Genomic DNA, 21,811 nt, shown 5'->3' with positions numbered 1-21,811 from the left:
ACCTTCTAGGTGATTACACATAACAATTGATTCAATGATAAAACTGTCAACATAACCCTGGTGAGTAAAGTGATAGATGTTATTCGTTTTTTCGTTTACACTGTTCGCTTTACATTGTGCTCGCGCTTCCACCCAGTGGTTAGTGGTCGAATGTCAAACCAACATGGTTCACATGCAAAAATCGCATTCCCGTGGCTGGCACACCATAGCAGCGTTCACAGCATCTGATACAATTCACACTGCAAATTGCATATACTCTTTCAAGCACACAGCAACAAAGCAATCGTTGGCCACCTGTCAAGCAGAAAGCCACCGCTTTCATCTTGCCTCTGCATCTTCTGAATTAACCAGCAGCTGATTGTCAGTTTGTTGATTGTTGAAGTCTAAGTCTCTGGGTCTTATCTCTACTTTTGATGGTGTGTCCAGTCGAACTTTGGGGACTTCCTCTGCACAGATGTTCCTGTACAGTCTTTCAGCCCTTTGGTTATGCCATGTGGTATACCTCTGCCTCCATGGACTTGGTGCCTATGGCTTGTTCTTGTCCTGCCAATGTGTGTCTGCCGCTCCCTCTTTCTGCCAATGATATGTCCCATGGAGGTTCTTGGTCATCTGCAAAGTTGCCTCTTCTTCCTCATCACCACGCGTCATCCGATGCACGAGGCACTCACTAAGCATCTTTTTTTTTTTTTTTCATACTTACAAAGCACAAGCTGCGTGCAGACACTCTGTGGTGACTGATCGCACTTTTGACAAAAAGTGTATATACTTAGAATGACGCATTCTACCTTCGTACCTCATTATTCTCTTTATTTATCTTCACAAGAAGATCTTCAATCGCTGACTTTCCTCACATCATCCGGCTGTCTACGTGTGCTACTTTCTCTCTTTAGACTCATTAACAAGATTAAAATACAACTCTTTCACTTACGCTGTACAGACACAGTGCATTCACCATGGCGTTGGGACAGTTGGAAAGCAGTCTCTGACTTATCTGTTGAACGCAGTCATACACAGCTAACTCAGGCAGTATAAGCCCCGAGACTGAATGAAAAACAAAAACACTTTGAGAATAAAAGAGACTACCTTGTTGTGTTTCCTATCTCCTAGACAAGGTTTCTGTCAAGAAGAGACAGGTGTTCAAACAAGATGTTATTAAAGTCTGTGCCAGGAGGCAGGGAATTCATGTGCTGCATAAGAAAAGAATCCTCTGCATGTTGTCGCCTCAGCTGGTTTTTTCCTGATTAAAGACTGCATTCATTTAAAAAAAAAAAAAAAAAAAGATAAACAGGCTGTATTCTTCATTTTTTTCCTTTCCTTTCCTTTTTTTGGCTGTGGACATTGCTATCAAATCAATGGCTTTTCTGAATACTGAAGTATGCAAATGAAACACAGTTCCAATAAAGAGTCCTGATATATTTCTCCACTTTTGTCAGTGATCAGTGGCTCCTCAGGTATGCCGGAGCTCATTACCATTCCACCCGGGCCTTTGATTCCCTTTTTTAGAGAAAGAGAGCAATGTTATTCAATGTTGGCGTTAACACTGAACGTATCTCTCCGTCTGCTAACGTATTTTTTTTTTATCTGCTTTTCACTACTCCCAGATGAAGCTATAATTTACAGAGAAGCGTAATAAAGTCTTCCAACTGTGCTTCACGTTTTCTTTCTGGCCTTAGACTCGCATGCATAAATACATTATATTTTCTTGGAAACACAACAGCCAAATTATATTTGATGAGATATGAGAAAAGATTCTTATTGAATATTCAGCATGCAGAGCAGCTAACATATTGGTCCATAAACAGCAAACAAGGCAGATCCCAAGAAAAAAGAAATAATTCTCGGAGGAGATGTTCACCGCTTATGCCAGAATAACAGCACTGTGAGCCAAGGCAACCAAACAAGTTGTGTCCCTTGAGGGTGGAAAGTTTGTGAACTTTTTTCAACCATACTCAAATGCTCTGGAAACTAACTCTGGAAGCTCTATGAATCAGATGTCCCAGTCTTGAGGATGAGTTATCATCCAGCTGGCTGTGGCTGATGCACAATGAACACGAGAACTCAAGAAGGTGACATGGTAGAGTTGAAGTACTGTTGTCAAAAACAGAGAATCCAAGTGTCACATTTAGATACAACACGAGCCACTAGTTTCCGTTTCCGTTGTTTGAAGTGCACCGAGACACTCAACGCCAAAGACTAGCGAGTTTTAGCGGCTTATTCACAGAGTGTAAAAAGCTTAGTATAGAACGGACCACTCACATAGGCTGCAACCAGGCTCTGCAAGGATCCATTGCAAGATTGTGAACCAAGCTTTATGTCTGTGTCTGTGAAGGTTCTCAGTCACACAGGTCATGGTAATCCAAAAAACATTTAAAGCCCCTTTTAGTCACCTTTTCCAGTTCCTGAAATTTGCCTCAAGGAGATGGGGCCCAATGACTCCCAGACTTTTAGGCACTTTCCCATTAGGGCTGTTACGTCGTCGAATCGTCAAGTATCTGGGCGCCCTCTTACAGACATTTTTGAGTACTTTACCATGATTTCCATATTTATTTCTGAGAAGTTTGCAAAGAAAAAAGGGAATTACATTTCAATACATGAAAGCAAGTGAAAACACAGGGGTACCAAGGTTTATATAAGAGCCTTTTGTTTCTATTCTTGCTTTGACAAAAACAATGAAATCAATTCTGTAAAAATCACCTCTCATTCACTCTGTAAAACAAGAGACATTTTTCTATATTCTAATCAGACAGTCGGTTCCCAAAGTGCCTTGGCAGTGGAAGAAATTGAATGTAAAATAAAGAAGTCCCAAACTCACATACGAAATATGTTTTGACATTGTCAATGTAACCCCATATGCCGCAAAATGCTGTTCCATTCTTACTTTCAGCATAACAGCCTTACAACTTCTTCACCTGGCGACCTGTCCAGGGTGTACCCCGCTAGTATAGGCTCCGCCCCCCCGTGAACCTCCAGATGAGAAGTGGTTACAGAAAGTAAATGAATGAATGAACTTCTTGCACTCAATCACTTACCAGTTAAATGATGCCAGTTAAATGGTGCAGTGATTAGGCCATACAATGGAGACTGGCATTCTTGACAAGGGTCAAGGAGTGAGATGAGATGAGGAATTTGGATCTGCTAATAATGAAGGTATTCCAAATGGAAGACTTCGATTGACTCCAAATCCTACTCCTTATATTCCTCAGAGTTAAGGTTAAGGAATATGGATACCAAATGGTCATCGAGACATTGCAAAGCCTCAGTTCCTTCAAATCCCAGTGATTTTTCCAATCTACTTTGCACCACATTTAACATTTTTATCAGCTTTTGCTTTGTGGCTCGGTGTATTATCATGGCCTTTAGAAGTTGATACATTGTAGACATCTTCAGCAACTGAGAAAGGATATTGAGTGACAAAAAAGACATTTCCCACTCTATTACACTGGCATTACAACCATCATTTCCTTGCCACTGTTGTAAAGACTGGTTATCAGTTACTGCAGCCTTTCTGTCAGCTAGAACGGGCCTGATTACTTGTCTTATCAACAAGGAATCCACAGAACTGGATGTTTATTCTTTCACACCTTGAGAACTCTCAGTTCTCCCAGGAGATGAGCAATCTCAAACATGCTCGAACCAGCCCATCTTGTCAGTCTGACTGAGCAGGGCGGCAGGTGTTCCTACCAAAGTGCTACATATTTTTTAGTGTTTGGCAACTGGGCGTTAAAGAGGTTAAAGAGAAAACATAAATGTTCGAGGAAGACAAAGCTGAATAGGAGAAGACAACGCCCTGACAAAGCCTTTCTGCCACAGTGTGAACCTCCTGAAGGTTAAATTCAGAGGGGCAGCGGGACAACATGGAAGTCTTTTGAAAGTTGACCAGAGGAGGAGGCTTGACAGCTCAGGAGTGCAAAAACACAGTGTCTTCACTGTCCTCCACATTGTATGCTGCAACTAAAAGGCACATTTTGTTTGTAGCTGTTAGTCTGTGTGCAATGTGAAAAATTATTACATTTGTATATTGTGGAAGACATTGCCTTCAAATGGATAGACAATAAAATCACCATTACAGCTGTTGCAACTGGATTATTCATTAGTTTCTGCTGTGTGTGTGTACAGTATTTTGATGTTGCTTTGCTTCCTCAATTAGAGGTATTTGTGTCTAAACACGGGGAAATATTTAACATGCAAATTAGCCTAATAGCATAATTACCTTTCAGAAAACAATGAAAAACATAATTTTTAGCAAGCACATTGCTATTTTCATTGTAACAGTAAGTCAAAAAATGATAATGGCAATTATGCTGTTAGGCTAACGATGTTGATGCACATATGAGAAATCGTAAACGGATTATTCTTTGACTACAGCCACTCGGACACCGCCAAAGCTATCCTAATGTTTTCTAATGTTTTGTTGGGTAGAATGTTACCGCTTTGGAAACTGAGGCATTACACTGATAATTCATAATTAGCCTATGTTGTTATCTTGAGCGTGACCATATCTGATCTCACCATACAAATTAGGTAGATGGGCCTGGTTATTATACAAAGTGAAACACATGCTCTTCATTATGTGGGTATTGGCATTAAGCTCACTGACTGTACCTGTGTTAGCTTTTAGCCTCGTTTCAGTGTAACACAATGAGCACCGTATAAAGGACACTCTGTTGTTAAATATGGTAAACTGCATTTTAATGTGAATACTGCTTAAATTAAACTATATTTTTACTTTGTTGTTTTATGCTGAGTCTAAGGGATCTGTCGAACCATATCTGAGGCACACTGCTAATACAATCGAAACACAATCAAAGCCTTTTGAAAAGCTTGTTAATGCAAGTATGGCAACCTTGCTCCTAATATTGGTTGTTTCCTAAGCCTATTCGGATTGTGGTCTCATTTGTATCATTCTTATTTCAGGAGGATAGGTGGTAAGTGTTGCACTGTTGTTGCACTGTGCAGGTTGTTGGATGAGATCCAGCAATAACATGAGGCAGGCGATCTACAAATGCGGTCTGCCCTTCAGCATTCTGAGTTTTGCAATGTTTCCCATTGATGTATACCAGGAATCGGGGCTTGGTTTCACGTTCAACGTTCAGTTCAGGCAGGCCAGGGTTGACGTCTGCCTGTGAGGCGTTCAATGTCTGTCTGTACATTTTTACATAATTTGGTTTTACAGTGATATGACACTCTAACATTGGGCTTGGTTTCACGTTCAACGTTCAGTTCAGGTAGGCCAGGGTTGACGTCTGCCTGTGCGGCGTTCAATGTCTGTCTGTACATTTTTACATAATTTGGTTTTACAGTCTAACATTGGAGAAGGGTAAGCATCACCCACACAACCGCTGCTAAATATCTTGTTATAGGTAAAGCAAGAGCTTTTGTAGAGTAAAATAAAAATTCGAAGCATGCGTTTTAATAATAGTGAGCACAAATATTATTTTATATTATTTACACAATATACTGGAAAGCTCCACATGACCTCACAAATCCCTAAGGGAATACTATAGTGACAGTATATGAAATCAGTGCAAAAGCAGCAAGTTTTGTCTTATGAATTATCTTGTGAATAAATGTACAAAGATAGTGGGCAAAACAGTGTTCAAGGTGGATCCGATTGTTTTGTACTGTTTGTTTGAATTGTGTGAAACGTGACTGCAAATTGCACCGTGTATATTTTCATTTAAAACGGATGTTGCAGGCTTCAACAGAGTAAAGTAAAAAGGACTAAAAGCATAATGCCTTGTCATTTATTTTGTCGTAAGAAAAAAATATTTCCGACAGTACCTGAATGCAACACGGCTTGGTATTACGTGCGATGTGCGTCGTGATTTGAATGAACGGGCCAATCAGCAGCCTTCTCGGACTCAGGGCCTCGCTCTTACCCAATCAGCGCGCGGCACCGTTGTTTGCCTTACTTTTTGAATTGAGCTCTAACAGCAGACTGACACCCTCTCTGGACTACTCTCAAGTAGTTAGCTGTCAACAAATTAAAGTTGTCATTTTGGACTATTTTTTACGCGTAAAGAACAACATGCATTGACACCAGATTTGGGATTTAACGGAGCGATGTTACAGATTCTTTGAAGAGTTTGTTTTTTCTTACTTGTTGACTTACTAGCTCGGTAGCTAGCTAAGTTAGCTTAAGAGCCGACTGAATTTAACTGGTACTGCGGGCAGTTGAGTCCCGTAGGCTTTTCCTTCTTATTTTATTTAATTTATTTGGCATCGAAACAGTCGGTAAGTTGGAGTTGTGCTCTTTTGGAGTCAAACCATACTTGAAACGTTAGCTAACCTCCAGTTAACGTGTTTGTAGCGGCTAACGTTAAGTGGGTATGTCCTTCATGTTTTTAATTCGTTCTGTAAGTTAAGGCTTTGTGTCCTACTTTAAACCTAGTTTGTGTTGCTTGTTTGTCATTTTTATCCTCTTGTTTCTCGCAACACCCACAAATATTACGGATTTCCTTTACAATTTATTTTGTGCGTGTGTTGACTGTAATTTATTTTTGTTAAGACCGATAGAAACTGCTACATAGTTGTTGTTGTTGCTGTTATGTAAACAACCACGCATATAGGATGTTTCACTGTTGCCAACCCTTCCCTGACGTTATCACATTTCTCAAACATGTTGCTTTATCTCCAGCTAAATTTAACCCAAGACTCGCCAGTGTTGGTTTGAAGTCATCCTGAGTTGTGTCTCTCTTGCTTAAGTTTGACTGTTGACATTCTTCTTCTTCTCCTTGTTGTCAAACTCCCTTCTCTCCCCCCTCTTCCCTCTTGTGTTCTCCCCCCTCCGTGCTTCTCTCTGTTCCCTGCAACTTTTGATAGTTTGGACAGTTCGCCGCCTCCTTAGGTTCCTGCCATGGCTGACAGCAGCATAGTAACTTTAGGGGCCGCTCGGAGCCTGTTGGTGGATTCGTCGGTCTATGATTCCAGGATTGCTGAGACCACCAAGGACAATTTGTTTCTGGGCATGGCAGGTGACGACGGGGAAGGTCAGTCTGCAGGAGTTTATCTTTAAAAAAAAAAACCAACAAATAACAAATGTATAAAAACAAAAACAAGTTGCCCATTAATTTGCAATATCAGAATTACTAATTATGTCCAGGACATTGTGATATTTACTATAGAGGAAACATAACTGGTCATTGACAATTATTTTCCACATGGTGTGGCTCTATTAGCCACGCCATGCTGAAGCAAAAGATGCTCAATACAACAAACACGCAACCCCAACTCTGGGATTAGGGATCAAATTAGGAGCACATTAATTATCAGTGTAACATCAGCAGTTTTTAAATTTTTTTATTTTTTTGCAATCTGCCTTTAACCATGCAATGTTTCCCCGCAATGGGGATTCACAAGAAGGTTACCCACCAGCTCTCACGTTGGAAAACATCACCAACGTTTGGTGATCCTTCGCTCATCCTCGTTCAGTGGAGCTGGTAGAGACAAACCATGCGTACCCAGCTTACTTACTGTTAACAAAAAAACTACCCTGTCACCCTTTTTAGATGTTCCAAATGTTGATGTACTTGATGGTCAACACCTACTTTTGGATATTTTTTTTTGTCTCATTTTATCTGATTTTGCTGCAGCACTTTCTTTGTTTGATTACCGGCGTCATTTTAGAATCAAATAACGCCTGCAAGCGGAATTGATTTTCCTTTTGAGTTTATGGGTAGAGGGGAAGTGCGTAGGGAAGTCTCTCAAGCTTGGGATCAATAACGCTTCATTAAAAAAAATAAAAAATGCTTAACTATGTTGTGAGGAGCAATATAAACCTTTCAGACCTACGTGTTATCTGTCACTCAAAATGAGAGGAAAATAGACTTCCCTCCAGACGACCAGCAGCTTTGACTGATCTCTGTCCCATTTCCTGTGTGTGTCCTTCCCATTTTGCTCTTGTTTACTCTTGCTCTGTTCATCTCTCTCAGATATGCTGCCAAAAGTGGAGACACGTGTTGTTCTGGTGGGAGAGGCGGGCAAAAATGGAGCGTTGGTCAAAGCACTTCAGGTACAACATTCCTCTAATAACTGTGAAGTTACGCTATCGAGGTGACAGGCCTCCACAATCCGAGCCAGTCGACATCACTGTTGCGCTGGATTTAATAAGCAGGATACAGAAACTCATTTCTGAAGGAGACACTAATTCCTCTTAGTTCTTGTTCGTTGTTGATTATTTGTCATAATTTCCAGTTTCATAACGTTTCGTCTCAGATGAATGAATTATTTGTCGAGGATGATGAACACTTAACAGGATCTGCTGTGTTCACAGCATCATTTTATCTGTCTGGTATTCTAAGCCTGTCTACATTATCATGAAAGATTTTTTTTACTTCTTTCCTAAAATCACTATTATCTATCAAAGATAAGACAAGGATTTTATTAACTGTCTGTTCCGTCTAAAGACAAAAACATACTTGTGCGGCATTTTCACCATGAATGCGTAGTTGATGAGGTAGACAGGAAACACTGGGGTTAGGGAGAGGGGAATATTTTCATATCGTGATTATCAGATATCGTTTGTCAGTGTAATTCTTCCCTGGGAAACTTTCGCACTCTTTTGTCTGTGAAGGTTCTCCAGTTCCCCATGTTTCAGCTTGTTTTTCTTTTTTCAAAACATTTCTCACTCCTTTTAAATGTCACTGTGGCTGCTGTTACAGTGCTGCGCTGTATTTTTGTTCATATCTTAAAAAGATTTATTCTGCACTACAGCTGCTGTAATGAGTTATATTAAAAGGTATTCATATTTATTATGTGCATTTAACCTATTCACGTTATTTTTAACACTTGACAACAGGAATAAATATAATAAGCGAGTAAGAACATCGACAGTAGTGGAAATTCAGCTCTATCTGGACACAGTATAGTTGTCGGCAGAGAGCGGGTTTGTAAGAGGAAGTCCAAAATCCATGTTCAGTTGTTCTCTGTTTCACTAATTACAATAGTTATGCTCTATTTGTCGAATTCTAAATTCATTTTCAAATACACAAACCACATTAAAAATAGTGGTGCAGAGAAAGGTCATGGGTGGTTCACAGACTGTGTACACACACAGGCTACAATTGCTTCAGCAGCTGAAAACCATTATTCAGGAAAATCCTGAGCAGATTAACTGATAATGAAAATAACGGCGCTGGGTATTTCCACCAGTTCGCCAATTTGACTTTGGTTTCCGTATTCGAGTAGGGCAAACACGCTGGTGATGAGAGAGATTTAATTCTATTTCTTACTTTGCAAAAGAAGCATTATCTGGCAACTTAACAAGTCGTTAACTTAACAACTTAGTTACTGCTCTGGATCTTTTGGTTTAATCAGCCCAAGCTGCTTTTGGGCTCACTCATTGGATGTACTTGGACCATTACATTGTGGGATTATCACTCTGAACCACGGTATCATTTCCAATACTCCGCTATTATCATAAAAAACACAAGACTCCTAACTTAATCAAAATATTTAGAAAATGATTATTATTTAAGACCTAAAGGAAGCCTGCTGGTTGCGAGGACGACTTGGTGGAGTGGTTTTTATTTGACCGTTGCTTTCGGTCAACTTTATCAGTGTTAGTCCATATCGTTTATCTCATGTCACGTGTGCACTGGAGCTGCAACAAAGAATCATTTGTTTGAGTTGATTAATCTGCAGTGGATGAATTACTAAAATATAACGGCTTTTCAGCCGTAATGATGACACATTTAAACATGACGTCTATGAATGAAAAACCCATTTCACAAAATTATACTATTCAACAAATGTGCCTGTTTATTGAGCGTAATTAGGAAATGTGTTTTTACTATATTCTGTCATTAATTAGTGTGCATAGTGTAGCACGATTTAACTTCATTGACTTTTGCTGCCTGTCATACAGTAAATAGGGAGAACGTATAAAGTCTGAATAGCAGTTAAGAACCTAAAACATCCACGCTGTAAAGCAAGTAAATGTTTCTACATGCTGAAACAATCCTCTTAAAACTTGTGAATGCCCTGAAATGCCATGCTACCACGCAAGTGATCGGCATCTGCTCTTGAGTCTCTGTTGAGGGCTTTTTTTTCCTTTTTTTTCCCCACAAACAGCTGATAAGGACACAACCTCTCCCAGACTCTGACCGCTAACCAACCATCAGACTAAACTCACTGGAGTAGTCCACATATTTAGAGGCTCGGCTACAGCTGGGAGCACTTTCACTTCGTCTCCTTCTTTTGGAATTATTGATGACAAGAATCTCTCTCAAGCGTCTGAGTCCACGTTCGGCGAATTTTCTCGATGTGTATTTGATGGCGTCAACAAGTTGCAGTCCTGGCACGTGCACATGCCGCTGCAGAATCGAACTACGAATTCATTTCACATTCGCGTTTGTTTTAAACAAAACAAAAACGGGCCGTCGAAATGTTCATCTGTCAGAATGAGCCGACGGGGTTGTTTGTGTGTCAGCTCCAGTAAGTGGCGTAGTTAAAATGGCACGGTCTTGTTATGAGTAGCGCCATGTGAAGGTGATTTGGAGGTGTGGCAGCAGACTAACTGCTGCTAGAATGACTTCCTTCCCTGGTCTCCTGAGCCCTGTCACTTCTGAGGCTTCCTGCTTAAATCATCTATTTCTCCCTGTCAATCCCGTAGCCCAGCCACATCCAAAGACATCTGCCGACAGCTCCATCAGAGCACTCCCGATTGCCTGCCTGACCGCCCGCCGCCATCACTCAATCAACCCAGAGAAAAAGAGACCCCCACCAACATAATTTCTTTATGTTCCCTTCTGTTTCTGTCCCTCTTTTTCTCCTCGTCCTTCCTGACGGCTTTGAACTTTGTATTAATTTTTAACAGAAAATTCCTCTCCTCAGCCTGCCCCCTGTGGAGTGTGATATTTGTTTGAAGCCGCTCTCTTTAGACTTTCCAAGGACACGGACCCCACCCTGCTTATCCTTACTTGCTCCTTGCTGCATACCTAAACCCAGCCATCCCCTCTTGGTACTCGTGGGTTTAATTTGTATGCATTTGTCTCTGGCTTTCTTTGTTTTTCTTCTGTCCTTCGGGACTTTTCTTTTTTTCTTTTTTACCTTATGCTCTACTTCTTTCAAATGCCAGTGTTTGACACACGCTTCCTGCTGGTTGGTTTTTGCAGGCCATCAGAGTAATGGAGGTACCTGTGGTAAAGATAAGAGAGGGCGAGGCGGGCGCCGAAGAGAAAACGATGATAAAATCTATTGTCAATATGGTACAGTACAGTGTCTGCCTCTCTGTGTGACTGTCTGACACTTTGATGGGAAGTTGGGCGACTACTGCATGAGTTTTAATTCACACCGGGTCCTCGTTTTAATCATGGTGCATGTCTAACTCACGGACGCTGGATCGATCTATGGGTGGAAATTTAAACACAAGCAATGTGATAGTTTTCGGGATAAAGAGCTGAGACAGTGGTTTGCACTCCCATTGTCAGTGTTTCTCAGCTGAGAGATAATAACAAAGTTATTTCAAATTTTTTTCAATTGGCTTCGTTGCATTTGAAAACAGCTGGTAATAGAGAGGCTGGAGCTGGGAATAGTCCCATGAAATTTTGTTCAGAAAAATTGGATTTGACAAACCTTGGAATATGATCAGTGGCAATGTACCTAAGAAGCTCTGATCTTTCCTTAATAAAGTTAGGAGTTGCTTAAATATGTCCATTTTCTTTTATTGTGACAGTGAAAACAAGAGAATTTGAATATATTGGTTGACAGAAACATTCATGAGGTTGGCAAAACTGGAAGTGGAGAGAAACGCTTAACTTTGCATTGGCCGAGGTTTCACAAAATTAGTATTATTGAGTCCGAAAATTAATTGGTCCTACGGTATTTTCTGAATACGAAATCCAGTGTTTTTTGGAAAATACTGAGTGATGGACCAACATTGTTGTATTGTTTGTTTTTAATGTGGGATTTGTTGTAAGTGAGAATCATACGGTACATATGATCTAGCTACTACTTATTAAAAAGAAAATCTGTCTACAATAAAATAAACTAATAAACTGCCACTAACAAGGCCGACGAGCCTTAACGCTAACACGCCTTCATTTGCTGATTAATTGTGCCCTTCTAAAACGTCACATTTGCTTTAGAAATCTGTCATCTACTAATTTGAGCCTCAATATTCTGATTTCCCCCTGTTCAGGATATCAACACACCGTTCATAATGACCGACAACGTCCAGGACTTCGGAGATGGAGAAAACACCGATTTTGAGACGGTGTTTGTCCTCACAGACTTCGATTCTCCTGACTACACCTACCTCTACAAGCGGGAAAACCGCGTCGTCGGGCCTCCTGTCGTGCTGCACTGTGCTGCGAAGGAGGAAGTGAGTCTTTAATTGGCAACATAGCAATTCTTTGTTGTCCGCAGTATAGGTTCACAGACATCGTTATTTTATTTGAAAGTAATTCAGTTCTCCACTTTGGTCTGAAACGTGGCTTCTTAAAACCTTGGATATGACACGTATTTACGGCTTCACTATGGAAATTCTCGTTCAGGGAAATTTGTTCCAGGATCCGACAAGACAAGCCTCAGGTGAACTTTGATTTCATAAAGCGGGGCGCTCAAATTCCATTATGGCTCTGAAGAGGATGGTGAGCAAGTCCTGCATCAACCTGCTGTGCAGTGTCTGACAAGACTTCACATCCATTAGGATGTCATTGTCAAACATTATTCCCTGAATTTGGCTGCTGTCAACAAGACTGTGCACTCTGGACATTTGTGATGTGAAGACTGTGAGCACGCATGCAGACTTAGACTGCATTATAGAGCATCGTATAGCAAGAGATGTATTCGCAGGACATTTTCCGGTTTCCACACATGTCAGGCAGAGTCACTGTTTATTATATATTACCTTTGGCTTTTTGAAGGTCCGTATTAAATTATGCGGCTGTAGTTGTAAAAGTAATATGATGTTTAGATATTTTTCTTAATACTTAATTCAGCTTTTTACTTAAAAATATTTTTCCTCTTTTTTTCCTGCTCCACAGCCTCTACAGTTTTCATGTCGTCCTCTCTACTCCACCACAATGCTTAACCTGTCGCTGTGCTTCACTGGCTTCAGGAACAAAGAGGAAATAGTGAGTGTGTCACCAGTTGATTTTCACACTGTTCCACTCACAAAAAACAATATGTAAAGACACAGAGGTTATCCATTGAAACTGTGAAGTATGTGTTCATGTAAAAAACTAATGATTATATGTGTAGGCCACCATTGCTATGTCAGATATGTTGTGTTGCCACCCAACCCTTTGCATACATGGTATATATAAAAATATATGAACATGCTCGCTGTCATCTAATCAGGGCCATAATAGTCCCAGTTATACAAAGCCACTAATTATCAGAAATTATATATAATCTTTGTTCTAAGCATACTTTCCTTATTTTTTTTCCTCCATGCAGAAGAACTTGGTGAACTTGGTGCATCACATGGGTGGGACCATCCGGAAAGACTTCAGCACCAAGGTCACACATCTTATTGCGTACTCCACCCATGGAGAGAAATACAGGGTATGTACAAGCTACACGCTGGCAAATTTATTTATTAGTTTTTTGTGTGTATCATTAAATCGAGAACCATTGTGCTATGAATATCCCAGTTTTTAATGAATACCATCAGACATGCAGTTTTGAAAGGATCATCATCATGAGAAGAACTGATGAATATTTTCAGTATTCACTTTGGATAACTGGAATAATTAAAACTTCTGCTTTGTCTCTGATTCATCCTAACTTAAGTGTGTGCGTGATTATATATTTACAATCATCCTTGGTAGCTTTTACAGAGGACGTTGGTAGAAAAAAAAACACATAGTAACAACATAAATTCTTACTCCTGAGGTATTTGAGCTTCATTCATTCGTCGATGGTGGCCTAATGCACAAGGAATAAAACTAGCATGGCCTAAAATCTGAACATCCGCCAAGATCACAGCACAGCTGGCACAGAAAGGAGCACGAGAACCTGAGCCAAAACCAAAATTAAACCTGAAATTACAAGCTTAACATATAGTGCAACAAAACAGTGGGAAGCAGAACTTAATCATGCTCTGAAAGTTTGGACAACAACCTCTGAGACTTTTCTCTCTCCTTATTTTTCCTGTTCTCTTCTTGAATAAATAGAATGGGGAGGAAATATGCAAGATTCCTTTGCTTGCCTCCCAGCGTCTGGGTCTGATGTCAGAAAGTTCTAATTTTAATTCCCAGTTGGATCCAACTTAAAATGAGGAAAAAAAAGGATCCAACTGTTTCTGCCATTCTCTTCCTTCCTGCATAGAGATAATACATTTAGATTGATGGGTGGATGAATAGATAATGACACGTCACTCCCTTTGGCTTTTCTGCTCATGGATGAACAAATGACTGATCCTGCACTTCTTTCAATCATCTCCAGCAATTGTGTTCTGTTTAACATATCTGTGTCCTCTCCCTTCTCTGTTATTTCCATTCTTAGATTTCCTTCAGCTCAACACATTGCCCTTTTTGTCCCGAAAGCCCTGTGAAGTGTGTGTTTTGTTCTAGCAGACCATTTTCCAGTTGAAAGTGTTATGCTAACTTGACATGGAAATAGCTGCTCCCTATTTTGATTCTGAGTGACAGAGCTATTAGAAGTAATGAAAACAGACTGGGAATGTGATTGTCCTGTGAGCACTGACAGTGGAATTATTTGAATGTCTTGTAGTCAAAAAAAAAAAAAATGTGCCTAGAAAAATGTCATGCCCTTCTTTCTGATGCTGTGCCTGTCTGTGTTCTCATCTGCCCCCGCTCTTGGTTCCACATTTACTCATTTGTGTTTTGTCTTCCTCTTCTCCATTGTGTGTCTCTCCCTCATCTGTTAGCTGGCAGTGTGCATGGGGACTCCCATCCTCACACCATTATGGATTCATAAGGCCTGGGAGAGAAGAGATGATGTGTAAGTTAAAAATCACTCAAGGATTATGGAACTGTGATGTTAGAGGCATTATTTGCTTCCTGAGGAACATATCACAAACAATTTCTAATAAGAAGTACCTGCAGTTATCTAAAGGGCATGAAGTTCTATAATTTGCAATGGACAAAGATTTTCTGATCTGGGTTTATGTTAGGAGATGGGCGTTGACCTAAACTAAGCTTGATAAGAAAGCAGATCCTTTCCTTACTCTGCTTCATTGTGTTTCACTCCAGTCCGTCAGTGTTGCACATTTGCTTTTGGTTATAAAGGTAAGAGGCACCAGGTTATATCAGCTGCTAATGATCAAAGTGAAACTTGGCTGTTGTCTGCTCTCTGTAAGGTGGTGCCTGTGCATTGAAAGACGGCCTGTGAGAAGAAACTGAACACTAAAACACCTTTTATTTTCGTAGCTCTAACAATGCCTAAAGAGTGAGATGTCGTCTCTCTGGCAGTTTGTGTCACAGCAAATCTGGGAGTTGGTATCTCCCAACAGTTTTTCTTTTTAGGCTTCACCTCAGTGTGCCAGATTTGGTCAGTGTTTTAGAGTCAGCAATCTTAAGTTGCTATGTTCCGGACAAATTTCTGAAACAGAAATTCAGCACTGTTGTGGTGTTCATACTGAATGCAAAATACATACGACGGCAATGCTGAGCATGTGCAGTCACCTTCTTTTACACGTCAGGTGGCCTGAATGCGATATGCAAGCATCACTGGAGTCCGCAGATGTTGCTGTAATGATTTTGTATTCAATAAAGCTTGAAAGAAAATGATATAGGACTGACCGATAGTTCGATAGACAACATACTTAATAAGCAAACAGTACAGAAAAATGATATGGTTTGTTCCACATTTGCAATTTTAAAGATGCATATCTGATTTGACCGCAGATGACCACCCTAAAAGACATGTGAGATCTTGAGCTCAAACTGTAAGTCTGTCCTTACCAACATGGCAAGATTTGTTATGCAAATAACATTCATACCACCTGTCTGCTAGCTTTCTAAGTTCTTCAGATTGTTATGTTTAGCCCATGAGTTGTCCAGTCACCTGGTAAGAACATGCACTTAGGTGCATTCAGTTCATTAGGTCTTAGTTTACGCTAGGTAAAAAGAGTGCATTCTGATAGATCCCTTCATAGCCTATGTCACTATGACCTCTCAATGTTAACTGGAGGCAAAACATAGGGAAGCTTGAGGCAAACATTGTCACTGTCAACCCAACCCAAAATGTTGTCTTGCTGTGATTTTAGGGACCACAACTGAAAAAAACAAAAAATTACGGTAATCTTTATTTGGGGAATTCTTCTTACATGTTAATGCTAATGCTAACTGCTAGCTAACTCAGCATTAGTTGTATGTTTCAGGGGTGGCCAAGCAGAAGTTGCATTTGCTACGGGGCCCTCCACAGTGGTTCTACTTACTTCTTGAAATATCTTTGTAGGAGAATCTTCACTTGATAAAAGACAGCCCAGACTTCGTCCCCTCTGTTTTCTCGTATGGTCAAATCGTCCATCCAGTGGGTGAGAGTGTAGAGGTCGCTGAATGTCAGAGACAACTTTGAAAATACTCACAGTCTCGGGGAGTGAGTGTGTAAAATATGTGTTTTCCAAGTCCATTCTTACCAAAACAGTCCATTGGAATATGCAAACCGGCGTTTTGTTCTGTAGATCAGCCCTGCGCTAAATCCTCCATGGCCGCTACAATGTTTCTATATTTATTCAGGATATGGTTTGTGGTGGGATAAATTGTCTTTTAAACACTTTTAGTGTTTCTGACTAAAATGAGGTTGTCATAATTATAAAAACATGCGTCAGTACAACACAGTGCAATGTGGCTGTACCTCCATATGGCTCCAGACTCTGTTTTCTTCACAGTATGGGTTTAGTATCTCACCATTGGCTTTATTCATTGGGTGTGTTTAGACTGATACTGAGATATAAATACATGCACCTGCACAGCGTTTCAAATGATGTGTATGACTGTGTTGTTGTTACTCTGCTATTTATCACTGGATGAAGCCCACCCAAATCGGCTGATTGGCCCGACGGGTCTTTGCAGAATCAGTTCCCTGCTCTGATGAGAATTGATTATGCTCCACAAAAAAAAAATTGTGGGCGGGTAGTGGGTTTGCCTTCGGCCTCCAAAAATTAAACACAGTTCAATCAACAGGTCTGTTATTTTGAACAAATGCCGAATACCAGAACTTCCTTGAAGCCAAAATTTAGTGCAGGACTGGAAATCCATTCGTAGTGTCCTTAATGAACTTTCAAGGGTCTGTATTCTTCTTGAAAATGCCTGCCCTTTTCTAAACTGTTTCCAGTTTGGGGAAATATTGAGTTTGAAAATACTATATTTGAAGTATTTGCATTCAAACTCACTTGGAGAAATGTTTACTTGGCTTCATAATAATCTTGTTTTTTCACCTTTTTTTTTTCTCAAGGCATTTCCATGCAGGCGAAGAGGAGTTTCGAACTGAGTTCAAAGTGCCTCCGTTCCAGGACTGCATTCTTAGCTTTTTGGGTTTCTCAGAAGAAGATAAAGCCAACATGGAGGAGAGGACTCTTAAACATGGTCAGTGATTTCTTTGTTGTTACATTTTCCCACAGTAAGGTAGAGTGCTGCTTAAAAATATTTGCACACATTTCTGCGTGTGAAGGACTTGACGCATTTCATCTTTCTTTTTCTTTTTTTTTAACATAAATCAAAATGTTGCTTTTGTGTATTTTTTTTATTCTAAACCATGACTCCAAAACAAAGGTTCATGGTTTATATGTGTTGTACTATTCAAATGCACTTCTCTGACTTGAATCTAAATTTGTACTGTGTATGGACGTGTATCATATCTTTTAAATGATCTTTATTTCCAGGTGGCAGTTACCTTGCTGTTGGAGATGAAAGATGTACACACATGGTGGTAGAGGAAAACTCTGTAAAGGAGCTGCCATTTTCTCCATCCCCGAAACTCTTTGTGGTCAAACAAGAGGTATGCCTGTTGCTGACACAATGATAACAAATATTACTATTAAGTGTCAATTTAACCAAAAGCATAAACATTTATTGAACTACAAGAATATTTAATGCTCTTATTCATACAAAATAACCAGCTAAGAGGTAGAGCACGAGTATTTTCCGGTTTCCAGCTGCGTGTGCTCCACTAGTGGGGGAGGGGCAAAGTATGGGCTGCAGCAGGCAGCAACCTCTGGGTCTGAGCAATGAAGCCCATGTGGAAGTTCATCAAGGGGGGAGGCAGAATTTTTTCCCCAACTCGTTCATTTATTTTTTTTTATTTAGGTTTAAATTCTGCATAATTCAGGACGTATGTGGTAGCCTGAGCTAACAGGTAGCGGGGAAAAGGGTGGGCGGGTGTCAACGTCCAGGCTGCTTTAGCTCTGCCTCAACATGTAAAGTAAAATGGCTTCTGAGATCTGAAATTGCAAAAATGACATATAGAATACAAACAGAGGAGAATTTGTTTCAGTGCAGCTCCTGAATACAAGCACGTTGGACGCTAATACTGTTCAAATACTGAATCATCCACATACTCTTGAGAATACAGACACAAGGAGAACCTGAGGAAAATAATGAATCCTCAAGCATCTGATCAGGATTCTGTTTAGGGTTAAACTTCAGTCGATACTGTCTCTGCTCTCCCGCTCTCCATTTTGGCTGTCAGTGGGGGATCAATAATAGATTTCCCCTTCCAGTGGATGAATACGTTGAATGGAAGGTTGATAATCTCGCCACAATTAATATGCCTCTTCTGCCTTAAAAGAACAGTGAATACGGTTGCCGTTTTGTCTGTTGCAGTGGTTCTGGGGCAGCATTCAGATGGACGCTCGCGCTGGGGAGTCCATGTACCTCTATGAGAAGGTGAGTGCATTATTGGTCATTACACACGTGTCATGATTCAAGAAGGTGGTGTCTGGGGTGAGTTAGGGCCTTGATGGTTTCTAGCCTTACCATGGTAAGGTAAAGTGAAAGACAAGCTTAAAGGTTAACAATCCATTTATTTATTTTATTTATTTGGATCCCCATCCGTCACTACCAAAGGTAACAGGTACTCTTCCTTTCGTCTACACAAGTGAACATTACATCACCAAGACAAAACACAATAAAATACACAAAAAGAAAAAATCAAACAAACAAAAATAATAATAAAACTAAATCTAAATAATAAAACTGCAGAGATGTTTCCAAGAAAATTTCCCATTGATGATTATGTCATCAGAAATTATTCGGATTAAGGGTTGTTCAGTGACATTAGGTATTTTTTCAAACTCATTTTAAAAACAATTTTGCTCGTTAAATGTGTAATTACTGGTGGAAACTGTTCCATATTTTCATTCCTTTGAAAATGTCCAAACATGAGCCATTGTCACGCGCACCACTTCAGACTTAATTGTTGGTTTGCATTTTACTTTTTGGCATAGCAACTTCTAGGGCTGAAAAAATGAAGCCAAAAGCTGCAGTTCTTCAAATTACACCCTTTTCTCTATTTTTTTCTCCTCTTCAGAACGACAGCCCGGCCATGAAGAAAGCCGTGTCTCTCCTGTCGCTCACCACCCCCAACAGTAACCGCAAGCGTCGGCGTCTGAGAGACACACTGGCCCAGCTCACCAAGGAGACTGAGATCTCCCCCTTCCCTCCGCCGCGCAAAAGGCCGTCCGCAGAGCACTCTCTGTCCATTGGTTCTCTGCTCGACATCTCCAACACACCTGAGACATGCAAAGTCCTGGGAGGTAGGAGAATAATAATAATAATAATGATAATGCTCTGCTTTTACCCAGCCCTAAAACTGTTACATGTTGCACTATTTCACACTGGTGCATATTTGGGAGATTTCCCAGTTAGTATTATTTTCTGTCATTTCTTCTGCATAAGACTATGTATGAACCCTCTCCATTTCAGACGACAGAATAAGAGACAGTACTGTGACAAGGAATAAGATGAGAAGGAAAACGAGGGAAAGGAGGATTAGGACAGACAGGGAAGAGAGAAGGAGAAGGTCCCACCTGAGAAAAAGTACCCGTCAACAACCAGAGGAAGAGCAGCAGGGAGATTATGCAGGTTAGGTTTTGCTTATAGAGCAGGGCTGTCCAGATATGTCCAGGCCAGTTCAAGTCTAATCTAAAGGAGGACGTAAGTGCTGTGGTGATTTCTAACATCGTTTGGCTGCACGTCTAAAACCTGGTCACCTTCTCAGAGTTACTGTTGCAGGGTGATTCTGGCTGTAAATCAGCCACTTTTGTGGCTCATTGAATCTAAATACAATTTATACTATAAATGTACTGAATGGAAAACTCTTGCCAGTCTGCCAATATTAAACTACAAAAAGCACCAAAAATGCTCATTTAAATTTAATTCTAGTGGATGTAGAGTGTTTACTATGGGTTTAGTACAGCTCGGACATTTGGAAATTCTTTTACAGTTTTGTCCTTCTATTCATTAAAATTGCTTAAAAATAGTGGATGGACACCTTGCAGTGCATCAATGCACTATTAAGTGCTTTCTGCCCTACTCACTGCGTGCCTTGTTCCTCCAGAGAGCTCAAAGCCATCCAAGAGTTCGACTCCGGTCCTTTCCAAGCAGTCGGCCAGGTGGCAGGTCTCCAAGGAGCTCTACCAGACTGAGAGCAACTATGTAGACATTTTAAACACCATCCTACAGGTAGGTGGCTGTGCGTTTGTGTTTCACACGGTGTGCACGGTCATAACATTCCCTCACACTCTGGTCAGTCGGTTGCCCCTGACAACGGTTTCGGGCTAAGCTACAATCATTAAAGGTGTGTGGGTGTTTGCGTGGTACAACTTTGCCTGCCTTATCGGTTGGTCCCAGGAGACAGTCAGACTGCGGACCAGTGAGGAAGAAAATGACCTGCCTGGCCATTTCTTTTTCTGCCTCCCTTTCATACTCTCGTTCTTTTATTTATCCGTCTTGGATTTCTTTCATCTTCATTTATTTACTTTTTCTCTTTTTGGTGTCCCTGCCTCAGATATTTTTCTTGTAACCTGTCTTCCCAATCGGGTAATAAGTTTACCTGTTCCACTCACAAAATGGTTTCTGACTCCAACAAACTTATATACACACTTTGTGTTGTTGACTCATCTTTCTTGAGTCTAAAAGCCAGACTCATCATATTCTGCAAAAAGAAATGGTCTGAATATCCAGAAAAAGAATCCTTGTCCATGCCCTGGTTCGTGTGGTGTATTGGTTTACAAGCCCAAGATCCAGTGCAGTATTGCAGGTCCCTACATCTCTAAATGCACATGAGAACACCATTACCTTGAAATCAACACCCAGTTCTGCAGTTAGACTCCGCAAGCCAACTGGATCTCAGTTTATTTGTGGTGTGAAAGAGCAAACAACCAACCTCAGCATTTCACTGAAGTAGTAACTTGGTTATAGGATCAATTTATTAGCTAAACTATTGCTACAGTTTACTACTCTAGGTTAAATATTAAATGAACTATTATTAAAAGGCAGCAAATACAAAATAGATGAAGCTAAACCAACTGCACAAATGTAATCAGGTCATTTGAACTTGATTTTGTGGTCAGATGCATCCTATTTGCTTTAATACTTTTTTTAAAAAGATTTTTAAAGCAGTTTGGTCTTATTCATATGTGGCAAAAGCAATGAATTGATTGCTCATAATTCAGTACAGCACACATGTGCCACTATAAGGTCCAACAATGTATGCTCCAGCTCAGGTCACAAACCAATCCATAAAGTCTGTGGAACACTCTAAAGACTGCAGTAAAACTGTGGACAGTTATTGCAGAGGGATAAATTCATTTCTAAAGCTTCCTGTGTTCCTGTGATCCCATGGAGCACAGTGGCCTCAATAGAAAGTTCCCTGAATAAAAGTTGCTCCACAGTACGCC

At 40.4% G+C, this 21,811-nt stretch overlaps 1 protein-coding gene across 5 annotated transcripts in view; it reads left to right on the top strand.

Annotated features, from left to right (window-relative positions):
* The first annotated feature begins 5,919 nt into the window (after positions 1-5,919).
* The window catches only part of ect2 (epithelial cell transforming 2), a 34,458-nt gene continuing 18,566 nt past the window's right edge, over positions 5,920-21,811 (top strand). For 2 of the 5 annotated variants that reach the window (XM_047588158.1, XM_047588155.1), the window contains exons 1-14: positions 5,920-6,234; positions 6,823-6,989; positions 7,932-8,011; positions 11,115-11,207; positions 12,140-12,322; positions 12,987-13,076; positions 13,402-13,509; positions 14,837-14,910; positions 17,368-17,498; positions 17,795-17,910; positions 18,735-18,797; positions 19,441-19,666; positions 19,836-19,994; positions 20,470-20,594. In XM_047588158.1, the coding sequence (XP_047444114.1) occupies positions 6,857-6,989; positions 7,932-8,011; positions 11,115-11,207; positions 12,140-12,322; positions 12,987-13,076; positions 13,402-13,509; positions 14,837-14,910; positions 17,368-17,498; positions 17,795-17,910; positions 18,735-18,797; positions 19,441-19,666; positions 19,836-19,994; positions 20,470-20,594 (1,581 nt within the window). In that variant the 5' untranslated portion in view covers positions 5,920-6,234; positions 6,823-6,856. The remainder of the gene's footprint in view (positions 6,235-6,822; positions 6,990-7,931; positions 8,012-11,114; positions 11,208-12,139; positions 12,323-12,986; positions 13,077-13,401; positions 13,510-14,836; positions 14,911-17,367; positions 17,499-17,794; positions 17,911-18,734; positions 18,798-19,440; positions 19,667-19,835; positions 19,995-20,469; positions 20,595-21,811) is intronic. The other 3 variants (XM_047588156.1, XM_047588157.1, XM_047588159.1) reach the window with 3 other exon arrangements.

Source organism: Mugil cephalus, chromosome 6 (genome assembly GCF_022458985.1).
Source record: "Mugil cephalus isolate CIBA_MC_2020 chromosome 6, CIBA_Mcephalus_1.1, whole genome shotgun sequence".
NCBI lineage: Eukaryota > Metazoa > Chordata > Actinopteri > Mugiliformes > Mugilidae > Mugil > Mugil cephalus.
This window is presented reverse-complemented; position numbering and strand designations above follow the sequence as displayed.